The 18,558-nt window shown below is 35.9% G+C and overlaps 1 protein-coding gene across 2 annotated transcripts in view; it reads left to right on the top strand.

Moving 5' to 3' along the window:
* phactr4a (phosphatase and actin regulator 4a) overlaps nt 1-18,558 on the top strand; it is a 90,078-nt gene that overhangs the window by 27,614 nt on the left and 43,906 nt on the right. The window contains exon 2 of one of the 2 annotated variants that reach the window (XM_056264857.1): nt 11,782-11,829. In XM_056264857.1, the coding sequence (XP_056120832.1) occupies nt 11,817-11,829 (13 nt within the window). In that variant the 5' untranslated portion in view covers nt 11,782-11,816. Of the gene's footprint in view, nt 1-11,781; nt 11,830-12,173; nt 12,277-18,558 lie in introns of those variants that run through there. The other variant, XM_056264855.1, reaches the window with a different exon arrangement.

Raw genomic sequence — 18,558 nt, 5'->3', positions numbered from 1 at the left:
TCCTTGAGAAAATGTACCATGCACTGTACCTGATGCATACCCAGTTAATCGATATAGAAATGAATTGAATCGAAATAAGAATTTAATCGAATCACAAGCTTGTAAATCAAAATCAAATTGAATTGTGAAATTTGTGTCAATAATACCCAGGCCCAGCCCTATTAGACATTCTATTCTGATCTTGATTCAATTTGATATTCATTTGGATATATCAGGTATGTATGCCAATTTTTCTAAAGGGCAAAACTGTCTCTCAACTAAATACTGCAATACTAAATAATACTGTAAACCCTTTTTTGATTGACCTACTATAATATTAACGGGTTAAAATTAACAACTGATTTGTACATTTAAATGGCACATAAGACAGCTTTTATAATTTTTTTATAAAAAGCTTTTTATAAGTTAGCTATTACAAATAAATTCACCTGGGGATGTGCACAGATAGCCATATCAATCAGAAAATCATATTACTATCTCTATTATTATTGTTATTGTTTGGAGGTTTGGGAGGAGAGGAGAGTGGGGGGGACTAGAGATGGGGAAAAAGATGTTAAATTACTGAATACCCCAAAGGACATTTCAAATTATAAGACTTTCTTTTCTCTACCTTTTCTTTTCTTCGTCTATCCTCATATTGTTGTTTGTCTGTGTTTCGTTTTTATTTGTCGATATGTGTATTATTATTTTATTTTGTAAAATTTCTGTATGTATTCCTAATTTTTTTATTTATAATATAAAACATTTTTTTAAATTACATAACCACTTCTACTTCTAATTTGTTTTTTAAATATAAACAGTGGCTTATTCAAACATAGGCCTACATTTAAATATTGAAAAACATGTTAAAAATATAATGAATATGCAATATAGTGAATATATTTAGCAAAAATGCTCTGCTCCAGAGCTAACTGTCGAGCTATGGTCATTGAATGGCTTTTCTGAGATAAATGTAACATTACGTGACATAGGCCTATTGTTTACAAGCTGTTTTACTGACATCTTTCCATGGCTCAATTCTTGGGGTTTAAAAATTGATATTGTTCATCAATATGACTCGCGTACCATAGACATCGCAGAATCGTTGTCATAGGAATGAGATTGCGTGGGTGTTTGAATTAAGTTTGCAATCTTTTGATAATTAATCGTGCAGCTCTACTATTTCTTAATCTGTATGCTATATACACACTAAAACCAAAGTATGCCTAAGATAAAATTTGCTGTTCAGACCCTTTAAAAACATATTGTCTATTTGTGCTACACAATAATGTACAGATTGTTGAGGCTATGTAGTTTTCTAAGTGATTAGATTTTCACCTGCAGCTCATACACATTACACTAGAGAGCATCATAAATAATTTATCATAGAGTATCGTCATGTCATACCTTTGTGTTGCACAGCACCACTCGTATTGTCAGAAAAATCTGGTTTTGAAAATATAATGCGTGGAAATAAATATATGAATCTTTGCCAGCCATTGATTTTTACACTTTCTGTTTTCCACTTGTCAAGGACTACACTGGAGAGAGTAAAGATAATGACTGATACTAGCTTGTTTGTTTTGCTATTAGAAGGATAGGGTTTCATTAATGTTGTCATGCATGGTTGCCACATCTGCTGATAACTGATCCTCAAATCATGCATGCAAATAATGTTTCTGGTTTTCATAATCAGGCAAATGAACAAAAGCCACATACACACTGTAAAGTTTCAGGAGTGCCAACCGCATTTAAATACATGAGTGAATCCCCCAAATTATTCCTTGTGTTAACGAAAAAAAAAAAAGTCTTGCATTTTTGGAAGTGCTATTTTTGACCAAATTAATACTACAGTGACCAAAAACTCAGAAAGTTCTGCAAAAACCGCCATTGGCAGAGGAGTCGTGTTTTGTTGGAAGGCTGCTAAAGCAGAGCACTCCTTTTCAGTGTTGCCATCTTCACTTTTTTTGTAAGCCTTTTTGGGCTATTTTTTTGGGCTTTGACTCATTAAGTGATCAAGTTTATGGGATTATTAAAATGGGAAGGGGCTGGCCTGGTTGTGATATTTTGGTCTTGTTTTCAACAAAAAAACTCATTTTGAATTAGTTTTGTTTTATTATGGGGTTGTTCTTGTTTACTGTTTCCCCCCCCTAGATCTGGCAACGTGAATGTGTCGAGCCTCATACGGGCAATTCCACGCAAAAGTCATCCTTACCATGAAAAAATTTAGTTTTTACCTAAAGATCAATTTAGGTCTGCAATATACTGTATTAATGTGCTGTATCAGAAATTAAGAAAATTGCCGTGTTTTTCCACCACATATGAGGTGAGCAACAATGCTAAAATTAAATTTTCAACCAACAATATTTCATGCTTTCAAAAGAGGGATCAAAGACCCCCTTTTTTAAAGCTTTATTTTAACATAAAGCATTTTGCAGAAAGATGGAGGCATGCCTGAGAAATAAATCTACTCCTTTTGTCATAACAGCACTGCCTGTTGAATTTATAAGGGCTATAATTAAGAGGTCGATGCTTCAGTGCTCTGTCACGTCCATAACGTTTTAAAGATTAAGTTTATATAATATTCTTATATATATGGACGCACATCCAGCGTCATGAAATCACCAATTGCCTTGGTAATTGCTTGAGCACGGCCTGAGTCGGCCTTAGCTTAATTCTAAAGGCAGTGGGAAGAGTTTCCTGTTTTTGAGGTCTCTTACGTGTGCTGCTGTTTGAATATCATTACACCCCTACTATGTATATTTTCTATTGGATAGGAACTAGGGATGAGTCGCGATCTTCGAATAGTCGAATAGTCGAACTGCGTTCGAAATTCGATCATAAAAGTGCTTATTCGAATATCGTTATATTTTCCCGCAATTCCAATGTGACATAATTGACGGCGCGCCTACTGTCACAGATCGCGCAACAGGGTATTTTCCTGTCGGGGACACAAGCTACCACTAACATGAATGAAACCCCCTTCTGCGCGATCTAGGATACCAGTGTTTTATACATAGTGTAAACAAACAACAGAAGAAGAGCATTGTCGTGACCGTTAACTCTGTGCCCAACAGAGGTGGGTAGTAGACTAACCTTTACTGTCTATGGTAGTAACCAAGTAGGCTACATTTACTTCACTACGTTGGGCGACGTTCCTCTCGTTACTTTATTTTAATGAAATACATGTTTATTCCAAGCGCGCTATCTTTTTTTTTATGGGCATGCCATGAGCGATGCTCCATTCGCAAATGAATCACTCTTTTGAGTCGATTCTGTTCAAAGACTTCATCAAACAAGTTGGCAGATCTGTCTAAATCGGTTCGCGAATCAGTTTGAATGAGCTGTTCAGTTCCTCGCGCACTGAATCGTCTGAAGCGCTTTCAATTCACACTCGACACTAGGGCTGTCACTTTTTATTCGATATTCGAATATGCATTCGAACATGACGTGAAATATCCGTAATCGAACTATAAATAAACTAACCGGTTTTTAAAGTGCCATGTTTAGCGCATTTTTACAGTCTATGATTAGACCGTTTGTTTTTTATTTTATTGTTTGCCATCTCATCCAGTAGCTGGCACTCTAAACGTATTGTAGCGTAAGCTCATGACCAAATCAAGCGAATAATAGCCAATAGCCACCCTGTTTTGAAAATGGAAGATATATAACGCACAGAACGGCCAGCCTGAGCGGACAATTTCTACCCCAACAACTCATCTAAAAAGTAGTGTCTGGAAATGGACAATACGATTGATGAATCCGAACACGGTGTTTACATGAACGATACATAAAGTAATGTGCGCGTTATATGTCACAAGATTCAAATCGGAATTGATTTTTTTGACATGCGCACACTGCACGAATATGCCGCTGTTCGCGCATAACTATTCTCCTCTATTGGTTCTTTATTTGTTTTAAACAGCAGACTTAATATTTATCCGTCTCTGGTCATGATTTGGAGATGATGAGCATGATTTGTCGTGCATGATTTGATCCAAAACCAGTCATCTGTGGATGAGAATCTGAAACAAGCACTGGTGGGACGTTGTCCTGCTTCACTTTACAGTGAAATGATAATTTTTTAATAACGGAACACTCATTTATATGACACTTTATTCAACAGGAAGAACAGCTCGCTCCGTGCGTAATACGTCATTGCACATGCGCAGTCCTTTTAGTTTCGGTTTTCAATCCGATCAAGTGTTTACATGTTCTCTCGATCGGATTACAAAAGGAGTAAACCATCGGATCGATTAAGGTGTTTACATGAAGGTTTTTTAGTCCGATTGAGCCGCCAATCCGATTATAAGGGTCCATGTAAAGACGCGCAAATGTGTGCCAGGCACGTGTGCGCGCTCCGCACGAGCGCGGGGGGGGGGCGCGTAGATATTCGAAAATATTCGAATACATTGCTTGATATTCGATATCCGTTCGAATTTGATTTTTCTCAAAAGTGACAGCCCTACTCGACACGGAGTCGTAACAGGAAGATTTAAGAACATCAAGAGCGTTGGATGAAGTGGCCGTGGTCCTACAGTTTAGTCTAGTGAAAGCAAATCTGCAAATGCATCATATTTTGCCAGCGATGAAGATCTAGTTGAACATCTTCGTATGCTGTCTGTGAATGAATGAGTCCACAGGATACATTCGAGTTCATTTCATTGAGGTAATACATTTTACAACCAAACAGATTATTACGTGACGATAGCACTAGTGCTGCCACTAACGACTAATTTTCTAACGACTAATCTTTCGACTAATTTTTCGATTAGTCGACTAATCTAAACGACTAATTAAAAAAAATCAAGTGTTTATTTCGTTGTGTCCATTTTATTTTGAACTCAACTGAAGGGCCAAAACATAAAATGTCACCTGTTCAAAAACATTATGCATTAACAATCTAAGCATTAAGTATCTGCATTTCCATTAGGCTATACCATATTAGTCAGAGTCCTAATCTAATCCTCTAATAACAAACATGTATGTATTACTTAAATTAGCTCTTTGTTCTGCCTTAAAAAATGTACAGTAAGCTAATAATGATTAATTTATGTACATTTCTGAAAAGCATAACTGATAACATCACTCTGAATAGTAAAGTAGATGCAATGCATTTTCTGTGAAAAGCGCTATACAAATAAATTGGAATTGAATTGAAAGAGTCTGGACTAACGTTAGCCCACTATGAGTCGCACTGAAAGCAGGCAGGCACGCAGTTATGTAGCTCGCGTTTACACTTGCGTGCATGGCGGGCCCGTGCCGCGGTTCGCGTGAATGTGAAAGCAACACGGACTCGGGAGCGCTTGTTCAGGAAGTTAAGTAACCTGCCCATGCGTTTTAGCTGATTATGATGCATTTAGTTAAATAAAACACATGTAAGGGATGATAGTGTTGATGATTTACCTTGGATACGCGAGAGTTGAGTCTGCAGTGTATTCGCGCATTGCGTGTGCAATCAGGGCAACACATTTGGAAATCCACTAGTCCGTTTGAAAAACACAATATATTGACCCGCGTTCTGTTTTCTATCATGCGCCGTGCACGTTTGCGATGGCATAAGATGCATGCAAACTCAACAGGGTTCGATAGAATTGAGTGTGAAACCAGACCAACGCTGCGGGGGGCGCCGGGAACAATCGCGCTCGCGCTCGGACTCGGACCGCAGCAAACGAGCCCACTGTGAAAGCTCCGTCACCTGCCTCCGCAATTTTTCATATCAAAGCAGTGAAGGCGGGCGGGAACGTGAAGGAAAATGATAGCAGATAAACCAGCAGGGCGCGCACGGCGCACAGACTGGTGTGTGGAGGTGAATTACAGTGAGCCGTTTGTGACGGGAGACCAAAAATAAATAGCGGTCAATAGTAAAACGACACGTCGACTAAAAAAATTGCCGTCGACTAATTTGCATGGTCGATTACGTCGACTAAGTCGACTAATCGCGGCAGCACTAGATAGCACTACAAGTATGATGACATTATCCGTTTTTTGGACATATACATTAATTTATAGGCTACATTAAATAAGCTACCATTGTCCACAGTTTATGAAATGAACACCCGCCATCCCGCGGTAATGTGTGTGTATTGCGCAGTGGCATCACACAAATAGTTTTGATTGAAACTAATTTGTTTAAAAAGTAGGCTTTTGCAGTAACAAGGCAGGTTTGCATAAAATCATTATGACATTATTTTTTTATCTAACGAGCATCTGGTTTGGCGATGCAAAAAAGCGGACTGTCTGCTTATTGTTTTTTCTTCTATAAGTTAACTACTGGTATGTTAAAAAACGACGAAAACATGTTAATTGTTCAATTAATAAACAGTTTGTTTGATGACACATCGCTAAAGATGAAATTGGCCTCCCTTTCTGTCATTGTGAGTGTGCGTTTTTTTTTTTTTTTGATTTTCGAACGATAATCGACTTTTGCTCCTCGATTTTCGAATGGCATTTTTGGCAGAAATTCACATCCCTAATAGGAACTGTTGTTGTCAAGTAAGCTTCATTCATAATTAGGGCTGGGTATCGATTCAGATGTTCCGATTCGATTTCAATTCGCAATCTCTCAATTCGATTCGATTTCGATTCCCGATTCTACTCAATGAATATAGATTTAAAAAGAACATTGAACATAAGTTTACAAGTGGTTCATTAATTAATAAAAAGAAATAAAGAGCCACAAAACCTGTATATTAAACTCTTTTTATTTTAGGGACACTTGGGTACATTAAAACAGAACCCAACTCTATATTTCAAATGCATCCAATGAATAGACAGGATTTTGATGCAAGATGAAAAATTGAGGCTGAAAATTGGACAAGTCAGAACAGTTGCAATCAAACAGGATCAGGTTATTTTATGTTTAAGATAAAACAAACATCAAATCTCACAGCATTAGCTGTGCCATTCACATATAAGCCTATGAACAGTAGGAAAACTAATACTGCCTTTTGGGTCATAAATATGAAAAAAAAAAAATCGATTCGTGGCCTTTGAGAATCGATTTTGAATCGACCACATTTGAAAAAACGATTAATAGAACAATCAATTTTTTTTTGCTCAGCTCTATTCATAATGCTGCTTCTTCCCCATTTCAAGCGCCTGTACTCTCTCTAAAGTGTCCGGGTGCTGCACTGCGCTCACAGTTGACTGCCGCTGCCTACTGTAGAAGATGTGAAGATGAAGAATGTGAATCAACCCCCTACCCCCCAGCACTTTTATTAATCATTAACAACTTTGTGATTGACTTGCCTGTAAACACCTACCTAACTTGATCACATGTGACCCAATATCCGAGATGCCCTAGTGACAGTGTGACACTTCAATCAGCTTGTGCAGTTGAAGGATCTAGATTAGATCTGTTATCCTTCATCCTGTTGGGTGGAAGGGGATATTTCACATATGCTGTCCCAGAGTTCATAGTGCACATTAGTCCTGGTGCTTAAAGCTGCGCCAGCACTAGAGGGAAGGGACCTGAGACAGATTCTGTTTAAAGAGGCTTATTAGTGGAAGCCTAACAGCACTTTAGAAACAAATGGTATGCATAGTATATCATGTGTTGATCCGAAACTGCAACATTTCAGCATTGCTATTACAGGAAAATTAAAACTGAGATTTGTTTAACTTTCTGTGGAATAGCAAAAAACAAAAATAACCTGACAATTGGTAATATAAAAGACATGAGCAACTGTAATCAGTTACAAATAGGGTGTTGTTTAGGGTTAGTTGCTTGTAATTATGCATAATTTCTACAGTAAGTACATGTAACGTGTAACAGGGACACTGTACAATAAAGTGTTACCTAATAATTTATCATTTAATTGAATTACTTTTTAATAATATAGGCTAATTATGTTTCTACTTTGATTCGGTTTTGAAATAAATGATTAAATAAATAATTATGTGGTTTATAACTTGTTTTCATTATGGATTTATTCATACATTAAATTAAGACATAACAGATTAACTAAAAATGTAATGCATAGCCTATGTAATATTTAGCAAAATGTTATTTTTTCTAGTTTAAGATGTTCATTCATGTTTATTTTAGGGGTGCACCGATATGACAATACTGGTCATTGTGGCCAATACTGATAACCGATAATTCTTTATATTTGAATGCCAATAACCGATATATCTAAATCCAAAATTTTAAGCCTGATTACGAAAACAAAAGTCTCACTATTAAAAGCCATGTCCCAATCACTTTAACATACTGTAAAGCAAGCATACAATACAGTATTATTTTACACTTCTGGCCAACTTTCTTTATATATAAAAAAAAAAAAAACCTTTTACAAATACTATACATAAAATAAATAATGCCTAAATAATGCAAACAAATTGGACATCATTAATTACTTAAAGACTCAAAATGCATTTGCCATGGGTAAATTGAAATAGCCTATGCTCGAACAATAATGAAATTATTTTATTTAAACAATATTGTTGATGAAAAATAAAAGTGCTAGTTTTTAATAATGCAGCAATGTTTTTGAATAGGAAACATCTAAAATTAATATTACATTTTTAAATAACAGCATTGCATGCGTGTGCTGAAGCTGAAGAGCTGAATGTACACTGGTGAACTGAAGCGCTTTGTTAGCGCCACGGGTTAATTAATTCAACAAAATGCATTTTATATGAGATAAATTAGTCTAATGATGTAGTCTCTCATTCACTGCTATAGAAGTTTACCCAACTATGATGACTTTTGCTTCTGAGAAAACTGGAATGGGAAAATTGTCAATAGTGTTCTTGTTAATTGTAATGTAATATGCCATTCATTCGACCGTTTTATCATTTAACTGTTTTGTTACAGTTTAATTACAGATTATATTTGTAATTTTACATACATTTTTATGTAATTTAAGAAAACAGAAAAAATACTCTATGTAAAATACAGTAATTTTTCTGTATAAAAAATTGTAATTACTGCGATTTGTCATTAATGTCACAATACCTAAAATAACAGCTGAATTTTTAATTTACAGATATTTGTAATTTTACACAGTTTTGAGTACAATTTAAAATGAAAGAAAATGAACGTCAAAAAAAAATCTGTTATTTTCTGTAAAATTAGGATTTTTTTTTTACAGTGTAGCTACATTACAACAAACATGAACAATTATTACAAATATTTATTTAATAAATTCATTAACATTTGTCTTATTTTACAGACAGGATAGGTTACATGAAGTGATGAAGTATAAAGTATAAATTCATACACATGTAGCCTAATCTTATATATTTAAAATTTAAAACAACTTAATATGGTGTTTTGTTATCATGAGCTGACATACATTTAATTTATATAAAAACAGACATAAGTTATTCTAGTTGGAGCTAAACTGTAATATATATATATATATATATATATATATATATGTTTGATTATAGGTACAATGTCCCCGGACCCCACTAGAGGGACAAAGGTGGGAAACACTGTTAAACTTTTACAAAATAATTGCTGTCATTTAATTTCCAGAGGAACTACTATGCTGCTTCGTAAGCAATAATCCTGTCAATTAGTGAATAGTTACAGACAGTTATATAAGAGTCTGCAGTGACAAACATAATTAATGATTATTCATTATAATTTTAGACATGTTTTAGCAAATGCACGTGTTTTAATGCAGATGATACGTGAAGGTCTGTGTTTACTGTCAAGCATATTACGTTTTCTGGAGTTTCAGAAGACAGAAAACATCTAGGATGTTTTTGAAAAAAAAAATGAAAAAAAAAAGGTTTTGGTAAAATCCAAAAACGAAATACATTTTTTTTTTAAGTTATAAAAATAGCTACTGGCATAATTTTTATGTTACATACATTTAATGTTCTATAATTTACATTCAATAATAAATACATTTAAAATATATAAATATATAACATAAATATAAAAATGTATTAAAAAATATTGTGATTAAATATTAAAATATACAAAAAATGTGGTATTACCTCTATTTAGAAGTTATTGGAAATAGGCCTAATAGTTGATGGAAGGTAGTTCTATATTGACCTTGTTCTTAAATGGGTGCAAGCTTGCAAGTTTTTATTATTATTTTTTATTTTATTTCTATTTAATTTGAGATTAATTTTATCATGTGTTGGAATGGATGAGATATGGTACGTTGTGTTAGTTTTACCAGATAAAGGACTGTAGTTATTACATGGCAATCACAGTTGACCAGTTTCATTGCTTCATGACACTTATCACTCCACACTGTCTTTTTTTTTTTCATAATCAAAGTGAATAAGAATTAAGAATCATTTCAAATCAATATTTAATGTCTATTTATTTATTTGGTAAGTAGTATAATATGTTTATAAGATAATAATAATAATATAGTCATTATCACACAAAAAAAGTGATACCGGGTTGTTGCTGTTTATTTTGCAATAATGATGTTTTGTCTGTACATTGTCCTTTACTGGCATGTTGGCTTCATTCATGGGTTCTTGTTGTGTCAATCAATGTGAGGTCTGTTGTTTTAAGTACATTGTAGCCATTGTATTGTGAATATACACTCACCTAAAGGATTATTAGGAACACCATACTAATACTGTGTTTGACCCCCTTTCGCCTTCAGAACTGCCTTAATTCTACGTGGCATTGATTCAACAAGGTGCTGAAAGCATTCTTTAGAAATGTTGGCCCATATTGATAGGATAGCATCTTGCAGTTGATGGAGATTTGTGGGATGCACATCCAGGGCACGAAGCTCCCGTTCCACCACATCCCAAAAATGCTCTATTGGGTTGAGATCTGGTGACTGTGGGGGCCATTTTAGTACAGTGAACTCATTGTCATGTTCAAGAAACCAATTTGAAATGATTCGAGCTTTGTGACATGGTGCATTATCCTGCTGGAAGTAGCCATCAGAGGATGGGGACATGGTGGCCATAAAGGGATGGACATGGTCAGAAACAATGCTCAGGTAGGCCGTGGCATTTAAACTATGCCCAATTGGCACTACGGGGCCTAAAGTGTGCCAAGAAAACATCCCCCACACCATTACACCACCACCACCAGCCTGCACAGTGGTAACAAGGCATGATGGATCCATGTTCTCATTCTGTTTATGCCAAAATCTGACTCTACCATCTAAATGTCTCAACAGAAATCGAGACTCATCAGACCAGGCAACATTTTTCCAGTCTTCAACTGTCCAATTTTGGTGAGCTCTTGCAAATTGTAGCCTCTTTTTCCTATTTGTAGTGGAGATGAGTGGTACCCGGTGGGGTCTTCTGCTGTTGTAGCCCATCTGGCTCAAGGTTGTGCGTGTTGTGGCTTCACAAATGCTTTGCTGCATACCTCGGTTGTGACGAGTGGTTATTTCAGTCAAAGTTGCTCTTCTATCAGCTTGAATCAGTCGGCCCATTCTCCTCTGACCTCTAGCATCAACAAGGCATTTTCGCCCACAGGACTGCCACATACTGGATGTTTTTCCCTTTTCACACCATTCTTTGTAAACCCTAGAAATGGTTGTGCGTGAAAATCCCAGTAACTAAGCAGATTGTGAAATACTCAGACCGGGCCGTCTGGCACCAACAACCATGCCACACTCAAAATTGCTTAAATCACCTTTCTTTCCCATTCTGACATTCAGTTTGGAGTTCAGGAGATTGTCTTGACCAGGACCACACCCCTAAATGCATTGAAGCAACTGCCATGTGATTGGTTGATAAGATAATTGCATTAATGAGAAATTGAACAGGTGTTCCTAATAATTCTTTAGGTGAGTGTATATATATACATGTAGTGTTTTTACAAATCAAGTCTTCCGTCTTTTATTTCCTCAGGAACCTCTACCTGCTGCTGTGTTCTTGACGTGGGAATGGAAAACCGAGGTAAGACAATGGAAGGATAATCTTGTCAAAAAGTCAGAAGAAATATCTGTGATTGGTCTAGTTTTTCCAAAAATCTTCATTATTGCTTATTTGAAGATTTTTCAATTAGGCTATTTGTTGTTCCCCCTGAATAGTTAAACCACCTACTTCATAGAAAACAATGTCTGGTTTAAAGAGTGTAGTTGGTGATAGTGATCCTGTGTTATATTATAAAATCACTGACCTCATAAGGAATGTTAGCCTCATAAAGAAGGTTGACCATGTGACGCATAGGTGTGCTGGCTCTCGAGTGAGATATCTGATCACGCTTTGCCCAGTCGACACACCCACAGGTGAAACTCAGCGCTTTTCATTTGCCACGTTGTAGCTTTGTTTTTTCTGTGGGGAATTTTACCTTTATGGACAAAGAGAGTAACTCTGTAGAAGAGGAGTATACCTCATCATCAGGTAGGAAAAACGTTGTTTGCCGCACTTCAATGTCTACAGACTGAGGAACAGAGTAAATATCTGTTGTCTACTATTGAGGGTCAAGTGCTTTTCTTTGATAACGATGAGGAACATTTATAAATAGAAGCAGCCTTTAATTTTTGTTGGTACAGACTGTTTTTTCCTTCATATTTTGGGTTATCCATTTTAAAAGGGATGTATTCCTTTTCATTTAGCTATGTAGCCTAGGTGTTATGCAACAGCACATATGAGCATGTAAAATTGCACACCATAAAAACTCTTTATTTTTACAAAGAAATTCTTTGTTTATTCCATATCAAAAATCTGTCAACTGGTTTCAGATTACATATTTTTTTTAGAGAACGATATACAGCAGTAAATCTGATTATTTGCCCATGTGATACCTTTCAAAGTACTTTACTGTGTCAGTATCATAGTACAGTGATGTTTGAGATTATAATGCACCATCATACTTCCATTTGTACAGTACTGCTTAAATGTTTGGGCTTAGTAAGACTTTTTTTTTAAAGAGATGCATACTTTTATTCAGCAAGGATGTATTAAATTGATCAAAAGTGAGAGTAAAATACATTTAGTGTTACCATAAAAAAAAAAAATACTGTTCTTTTAAACTTGAACAAAAGACAAAATGGTAACACTTTACAATAAGGTTTCATTTGTTAGTTAATGTATTACCTAACATGAACTAACCATGAAAAGTACATTTGTTACTGCATTTGTTAATCTTTGTTAACTTTAGTTAATACAAATACAGCTGCTCATTGTTTGTTCATGTTACTTCACAGTGGATTAACTAATGCTAACAAATACAACTTTTGATTTTCATAGTTAGTAAGTGTTGAAATTAACATTAACAAAGATTAATAAATGCTGTAGAATTGCAGTTCATTATTAGTTTGTGTCAACTAATGTATTTAACTAATGAAACCTTATTGTAAAGTGTAACCGAAAAAGGATTGAAAAATCTTGCCAACACCAAACTTTTGAATGTTATCATATTACTATTCTATGGTACACGAATGTTATTTAGGTCGAAATAACTCTATCTAAAACGGTTGTAGATTTTGTAGTATTTTGCTAATTCTTGCTTAATTACTATTTATTCCCTTTCTATTTATATTGCTACGTAGATTATTTTTCCACAGGATCATTTAAAATGAACTTGTAAAGACAAAAAGGTGTTAAAACCCCCCACATACATTACATATCATTCAATGATAGGTATTGTAAATTATACCATGTATAAAAGCATTATAATACCATGGTACTTGTTGATACTTTTTGTTAGTAATGAAAGTTATATTCAGGGACTGTGCCAGGAAGTGGAGTTACTCTTTACTTACATGAGTTTCTGCTGTGATCTGGAAACAGTCCAAGAGATTTCCTTGATAGGATTTACTCGCCTCAGTGTTTTGGCCTGTTTTCTTCCCGTGACTCTTGTCCTCAGCATTGGGACAGAGAGAGAGAGATACCAGGACAGCAGATAGGGAAAGAACAGGGATACAGATAGAGTGTTGTGTCTAATGCTGGGACAGATCACATACCGGTAGTTGTGTTTGTTTAATACATTTGGTGACATTGGTGAATTCCTTTAGAAAGTGAGCATCATTTTTATGCTGTACTGATACACACTGTTTGGAATAATATGTCACTGCCACATTATCTGAATCTAAATGTTACCTTGACAACAAAGCAGAAAATGTATGTCTATAGTAGTGGTTAAGAAGACTGCTATGACAAATAAAACTGAAAAAGATTTTTTTAATATATATATATATTTAATGCTAATTGATTCACGTTTCTCTCTGTAGGTGTTTGGTAAAAGCAAGCAAACAAACAATAGTTTTTTTATTTTTTATTTTAATTATTTTTTTTTATAAATAATAGGTTTCCCTAATAGTGTTTGTATATGAGTCAAAATATGTAATAATGGAAGAACAGTTTTAAAAAGTGATTTTTTCACTATTATTTACAACAGGATCTGCATTTTCATTGGTTTAGATTAAAGAACTTTGAGCATCAAAACCACTCCTTTCCTGGTAAAAAATGTAGGCTACTTGACTTTCAAAATCAGTGAATTTGCGACAGTTGATTGTAACATTTGTAACAAGGCAAACATGTCAGTCTCCGAGTAATGTAATTTATTTAAAGCTGCAGTACGAAGTTTTGAGAAAACGTTGACTTAGCCTGAAAATTTGAACAAGCACAACTTACAGGTCCCACCCCCTTGCTCTCTGCTGCGCTACAGCCCTCCCTCCACAGCTCATCCTCCACAGCGGAGCCCGTCGTGAACGCGCAGGCTAGTAAACAGGGCCACCCATAACGGCGGATAAAAAGTTATATGGCACATTCACTAATAGGCACTAAACGTCAATAATATGCTTTACATTGACTATGGCCTGCCCATACTTTGACTACAAACTTGGTCCTCAAATCATTATGTATTTTGCAATAGCCTACATGTAACTTTATAACGTTGCACTCTTTCTATAAGTTATAAATAGCTAGTAAGATAACGTTAATATAACGGTAACTAACGTTACAGTATGTAAGTAATTATTCTAGCGATATATAATGCTAGATAAGGTGTGCTAGTACATTATTTCAGCAACATGACAAGCCAGTGAATTAGCAGGTTTCAATTGTTGCTTAGCAGAGTGTGTGACATTTTATCTACATGTTATGCGGCTAGAGTTTTGACACTGAGTCAACTGTGTAGGCTAATTCTTTCTTTTTCGCTTGTTTATCGTCATCAGTCTTTTTCCTTTTACCTCTTTGTTTTATGAGCAGGTGTCACTCGAGAATTGGCAGTTTAGGTTGTTTCTCCGTCATAAGCACAGCTGCAGCACGCCGGCAATCTTGAGTTTGAACGACGGCTCGCGCTCGCGCTGTGCAAGAGAGGGGTGTGATCAGCGCGTACACGAGCGTGATTGACACTGCTAAGACATTCCTCCTGGCTCTGATTGGTTGTTTCTGACCGGGAGCGTGTATTTCTTGCAAATGGCAATAGGACCACTGGGAGGAGCCAGAGGAGCTTGATTTTTACACAGATTATCTGTCTCATATTCTACTGTCAGGACATAATGACAGTTTTAGCAAATACATTTTTTCAAAAGTTACCTACAGCAACTTTAAGCCACGAAATAAACTTCATTCCGTAAAATAAGTGTAATGAACTTTGCAGAAAGCATTTACAACATCTCCAGGGCATCTTATAATTTACCCAAAAATCAAACATAGTTCGCCCCTACACACGTTATCACGGCCGTCAAAAACTTAGGCTCGCTGTCGGTTGGAATATTAGAACTAAAAAGCATCGACTTGCCACAATCATGGGCAACAAGCACTTCACTGAATGCTTGGCAGCTAAGAAATACATAATTATTACCTTACGATCAATATGTTTTTAAATCCAGATCATGAGATCGATGTCTGTCAAAAAAATAACGTGCACAATACAAGGTAGTAGAAGCAGAGATCCAGCGAGTACACGCATTTCCTGGAAAACCCACATTACCAGATTCTTTCCGAGGAGGAGAAAATGGCGGCCTATAAAGTGGCTTCAAAATGCTCTGTGAGAGATAACGTGCATGATATTGAATGAAATTGAATCTGAATGATCAGGGAACCATTTGAAATGCTTCACACTGCATGCTAAAGAGAATAAATGCTAACTAAAGCCGGGTGCACACTGTGCGATTTATAATAGTCCTTTACGATTGTTACTTGTCAGACTGTACGAACATGATCATCGCTGTAAGCCATGTCACACTGTAAGATCAGTTGTCCTAAATGTCAGTCTGTAGTCAAGGCGAGTTACAAAACTTATCTGGAGTTTTACATGATCAATCAATCACACGTTCGGTGACAGTGAGCTGCATTACACGCAGGATTGTAATGGTGGCTACTAGGGATGCACGATATATCGGCCACAATATTAGTTTTGGCCTATATCGGTTCATTTTTAGGGCCCTATCATACAATCGGCGCAATGCAGCGCCAGGCGCTAAGTGCTTTTTGATAGTTTCATCCCGACGCAGTTATCATTTTCACGTCCTGCGCCACGTTGTTTAAATAGCAAATGCATTTGCGCCCATCTGTTCGCCCATGGGCGTGCTGGTCTTAAAAAAACAAGGTGTGTTCAGGCGCATTGTTGGTGTGTTGCTAATTTGAGGCAACTGAAAAAGACCGTGCCATTGACCAACAAAAACCTGGTCTAATATCAATGGTGCAGTATTTTTTTTTTTGTTATTTAAAGGGCGGATTAGTAATATGCGCCTATAGGCGGGTGCACAACTGGCATACACTCTGCTTATTACACACGGGACGCGCAGCAGCACACAAACATGCCAAATATTAAAAATAAAAGGATTACAATGTAAAAGATTATTATTGTGTACATAAAGATATGGTGGAATCCGGCTTGAGATGGTCTGCTTGCGCGCTTTAACCTTGCACACGAGTAGATCCGTAAGCATTCAGTCTTTCCGCTTGCAAATTCCACCATGTAGCGAATCCGCCATGGCGTGAGCGCAACTGGCTTTTAAAGACTCTGATTGGTTTATTGCACGTTACACCCAAAACACACCCATTACTCATTAAGAGAATAGGGAGAACCCTTTTAGACCATGCGCCTGGCGCTCCGACCATTTTTCCCACCGTTAAACTAGCAAAAGTGGATTCGGACACGTCCTAAGTGAACTTGCACCATGCGGTTTAGACCATGCGCTTAGATTGTTAAAATAGGGCCCTTTTATGTTATCGTTATCAGCCCGATAAGAAGATTTGGCCGATATATAAAAGCAGATAAATAATGGATTATTTCCCTCAGCTGAGACGCTTCAGATGTGCACTGTTCGCCATGATGGTTTTAAATTGCTTGAAATATGATTGGAATCACTTCAAAAAAGGAAAATACAGTTAATTGCAACATGTGCAGCACAAGTCTGTCATATAGGCTACATAAAATTATAATGAGAACATTATAATTGTGTGTTTGGGACATGACTTTTACTGGTGAGACTTTTGTTTTTGTTATCAGGCTCTCAAATATTATATAAAAATTTGGATTTAAATTTATCTCCCAATAAATCGGTTATCTACTTTCAACTATAAGGAATTATCGGTATCGGCCAAAACTTTCATTTCGGTGCATCCCTAGTGGCTACAAATAAATCTCTAACGTATCATTGTTCGTGTTGGTTTTGACGGACATTTTTTATGCATAAAATATGCATTCTGATTACATTTTTGGTTTATTTTTTTAATCTTAACTGATCTTTTTTTCATAATTTTGGCAATAGATGAAGTGTTGAATGAGTGATTGTGAGATGAGTCCCTGCACTGTAAAAAAGTGAACGTGCAGGTGTTGCTTTAAGGAGGTATTTCTTCCTGATTCTACCTATGAATTCTAATTTTGTTGTTGTAACCTAATTCAATCAGGTTTATGTAACATAAAACAAGGGAATACTGTTTTAACTTAATTGAGTTACATTGAGACAATATAGCCTACATTTTCCAATAAAGCTCAGGATGAACACATTCGACACATGCACCAGACGCGCACTACGCACTAGAGGGCAGTATAGTCGTGACTCGTGTCAGCTAGTCGTCCAGATTGACTCGTATGTTGATGTAATATAGTTTGATCACTATCTTCTTGGTTGTTTAAAAGATTAATGCTATTATCAAAGTATGATAAAACGTTGTTTAATTTTCTAATACAAGATGGTACATTTTTATATGATTTGTTACATTTAATTACCCCTTAGCATATTTTTGTCTCATATACCAGGTAAAAGGAAAGACATTTCATCAGGTTTTTGCAAAAAAACAAATTGCAAGGACACATCATTTGATTATAAATGCAGGGTTCCCCACAATCATAGAAGACCTGGAAATCTTTTAAGATGTTTTCTAGATCTGGAAAAGTCAGATTTCCAGATTTAGATTTTTCTATTTTTGTTCTGATCTAGAAAATTTCATTAACTACCAATTGATCTTGTGAGGACTAAATTTTCTTGCATGTCATGATATCTAATTTTTAAACAAATTGTTGCTTCAATCCACTTTTAAATGAGTCACACGGGTTCACAAATCAGTCTGAATGACTTAACAATTTGGTCTGAAGCAAAATAATTATTAAAAATCCTCATCTACTGATCACAAATTACTGTAATGGACATGGACATTTTTTGGTCCAAAGGTGTGAGAACTCTGTTTAAAGCCAATTTGCTTCCTCCAAGACACCATGGTATGCAT

Source organism: Rhinichthys klamathensis, unplaced genomic scaffold (assembly GCF_029890125.1).
Source record: "Rhinichthys klamathensis goyatoka isolate OS25496 unplaced genomic scaffold, OSU_Roscu_1.1 h1tg000225l_1, whole genome shotgun sequence".
NCBI classification, from domain to species: Eukaryota; Metazoa; Chordata; class Actinopteri; order Cypriniformes; family Leuciscidae; genus Rhinichthys; species Rhinichthys klamathensis.
The sequence above is the reverse complement of the archived record's forward strand: the minus strand, read 5'-3'. Positions and strand labels throughout refer to the sequence as shown.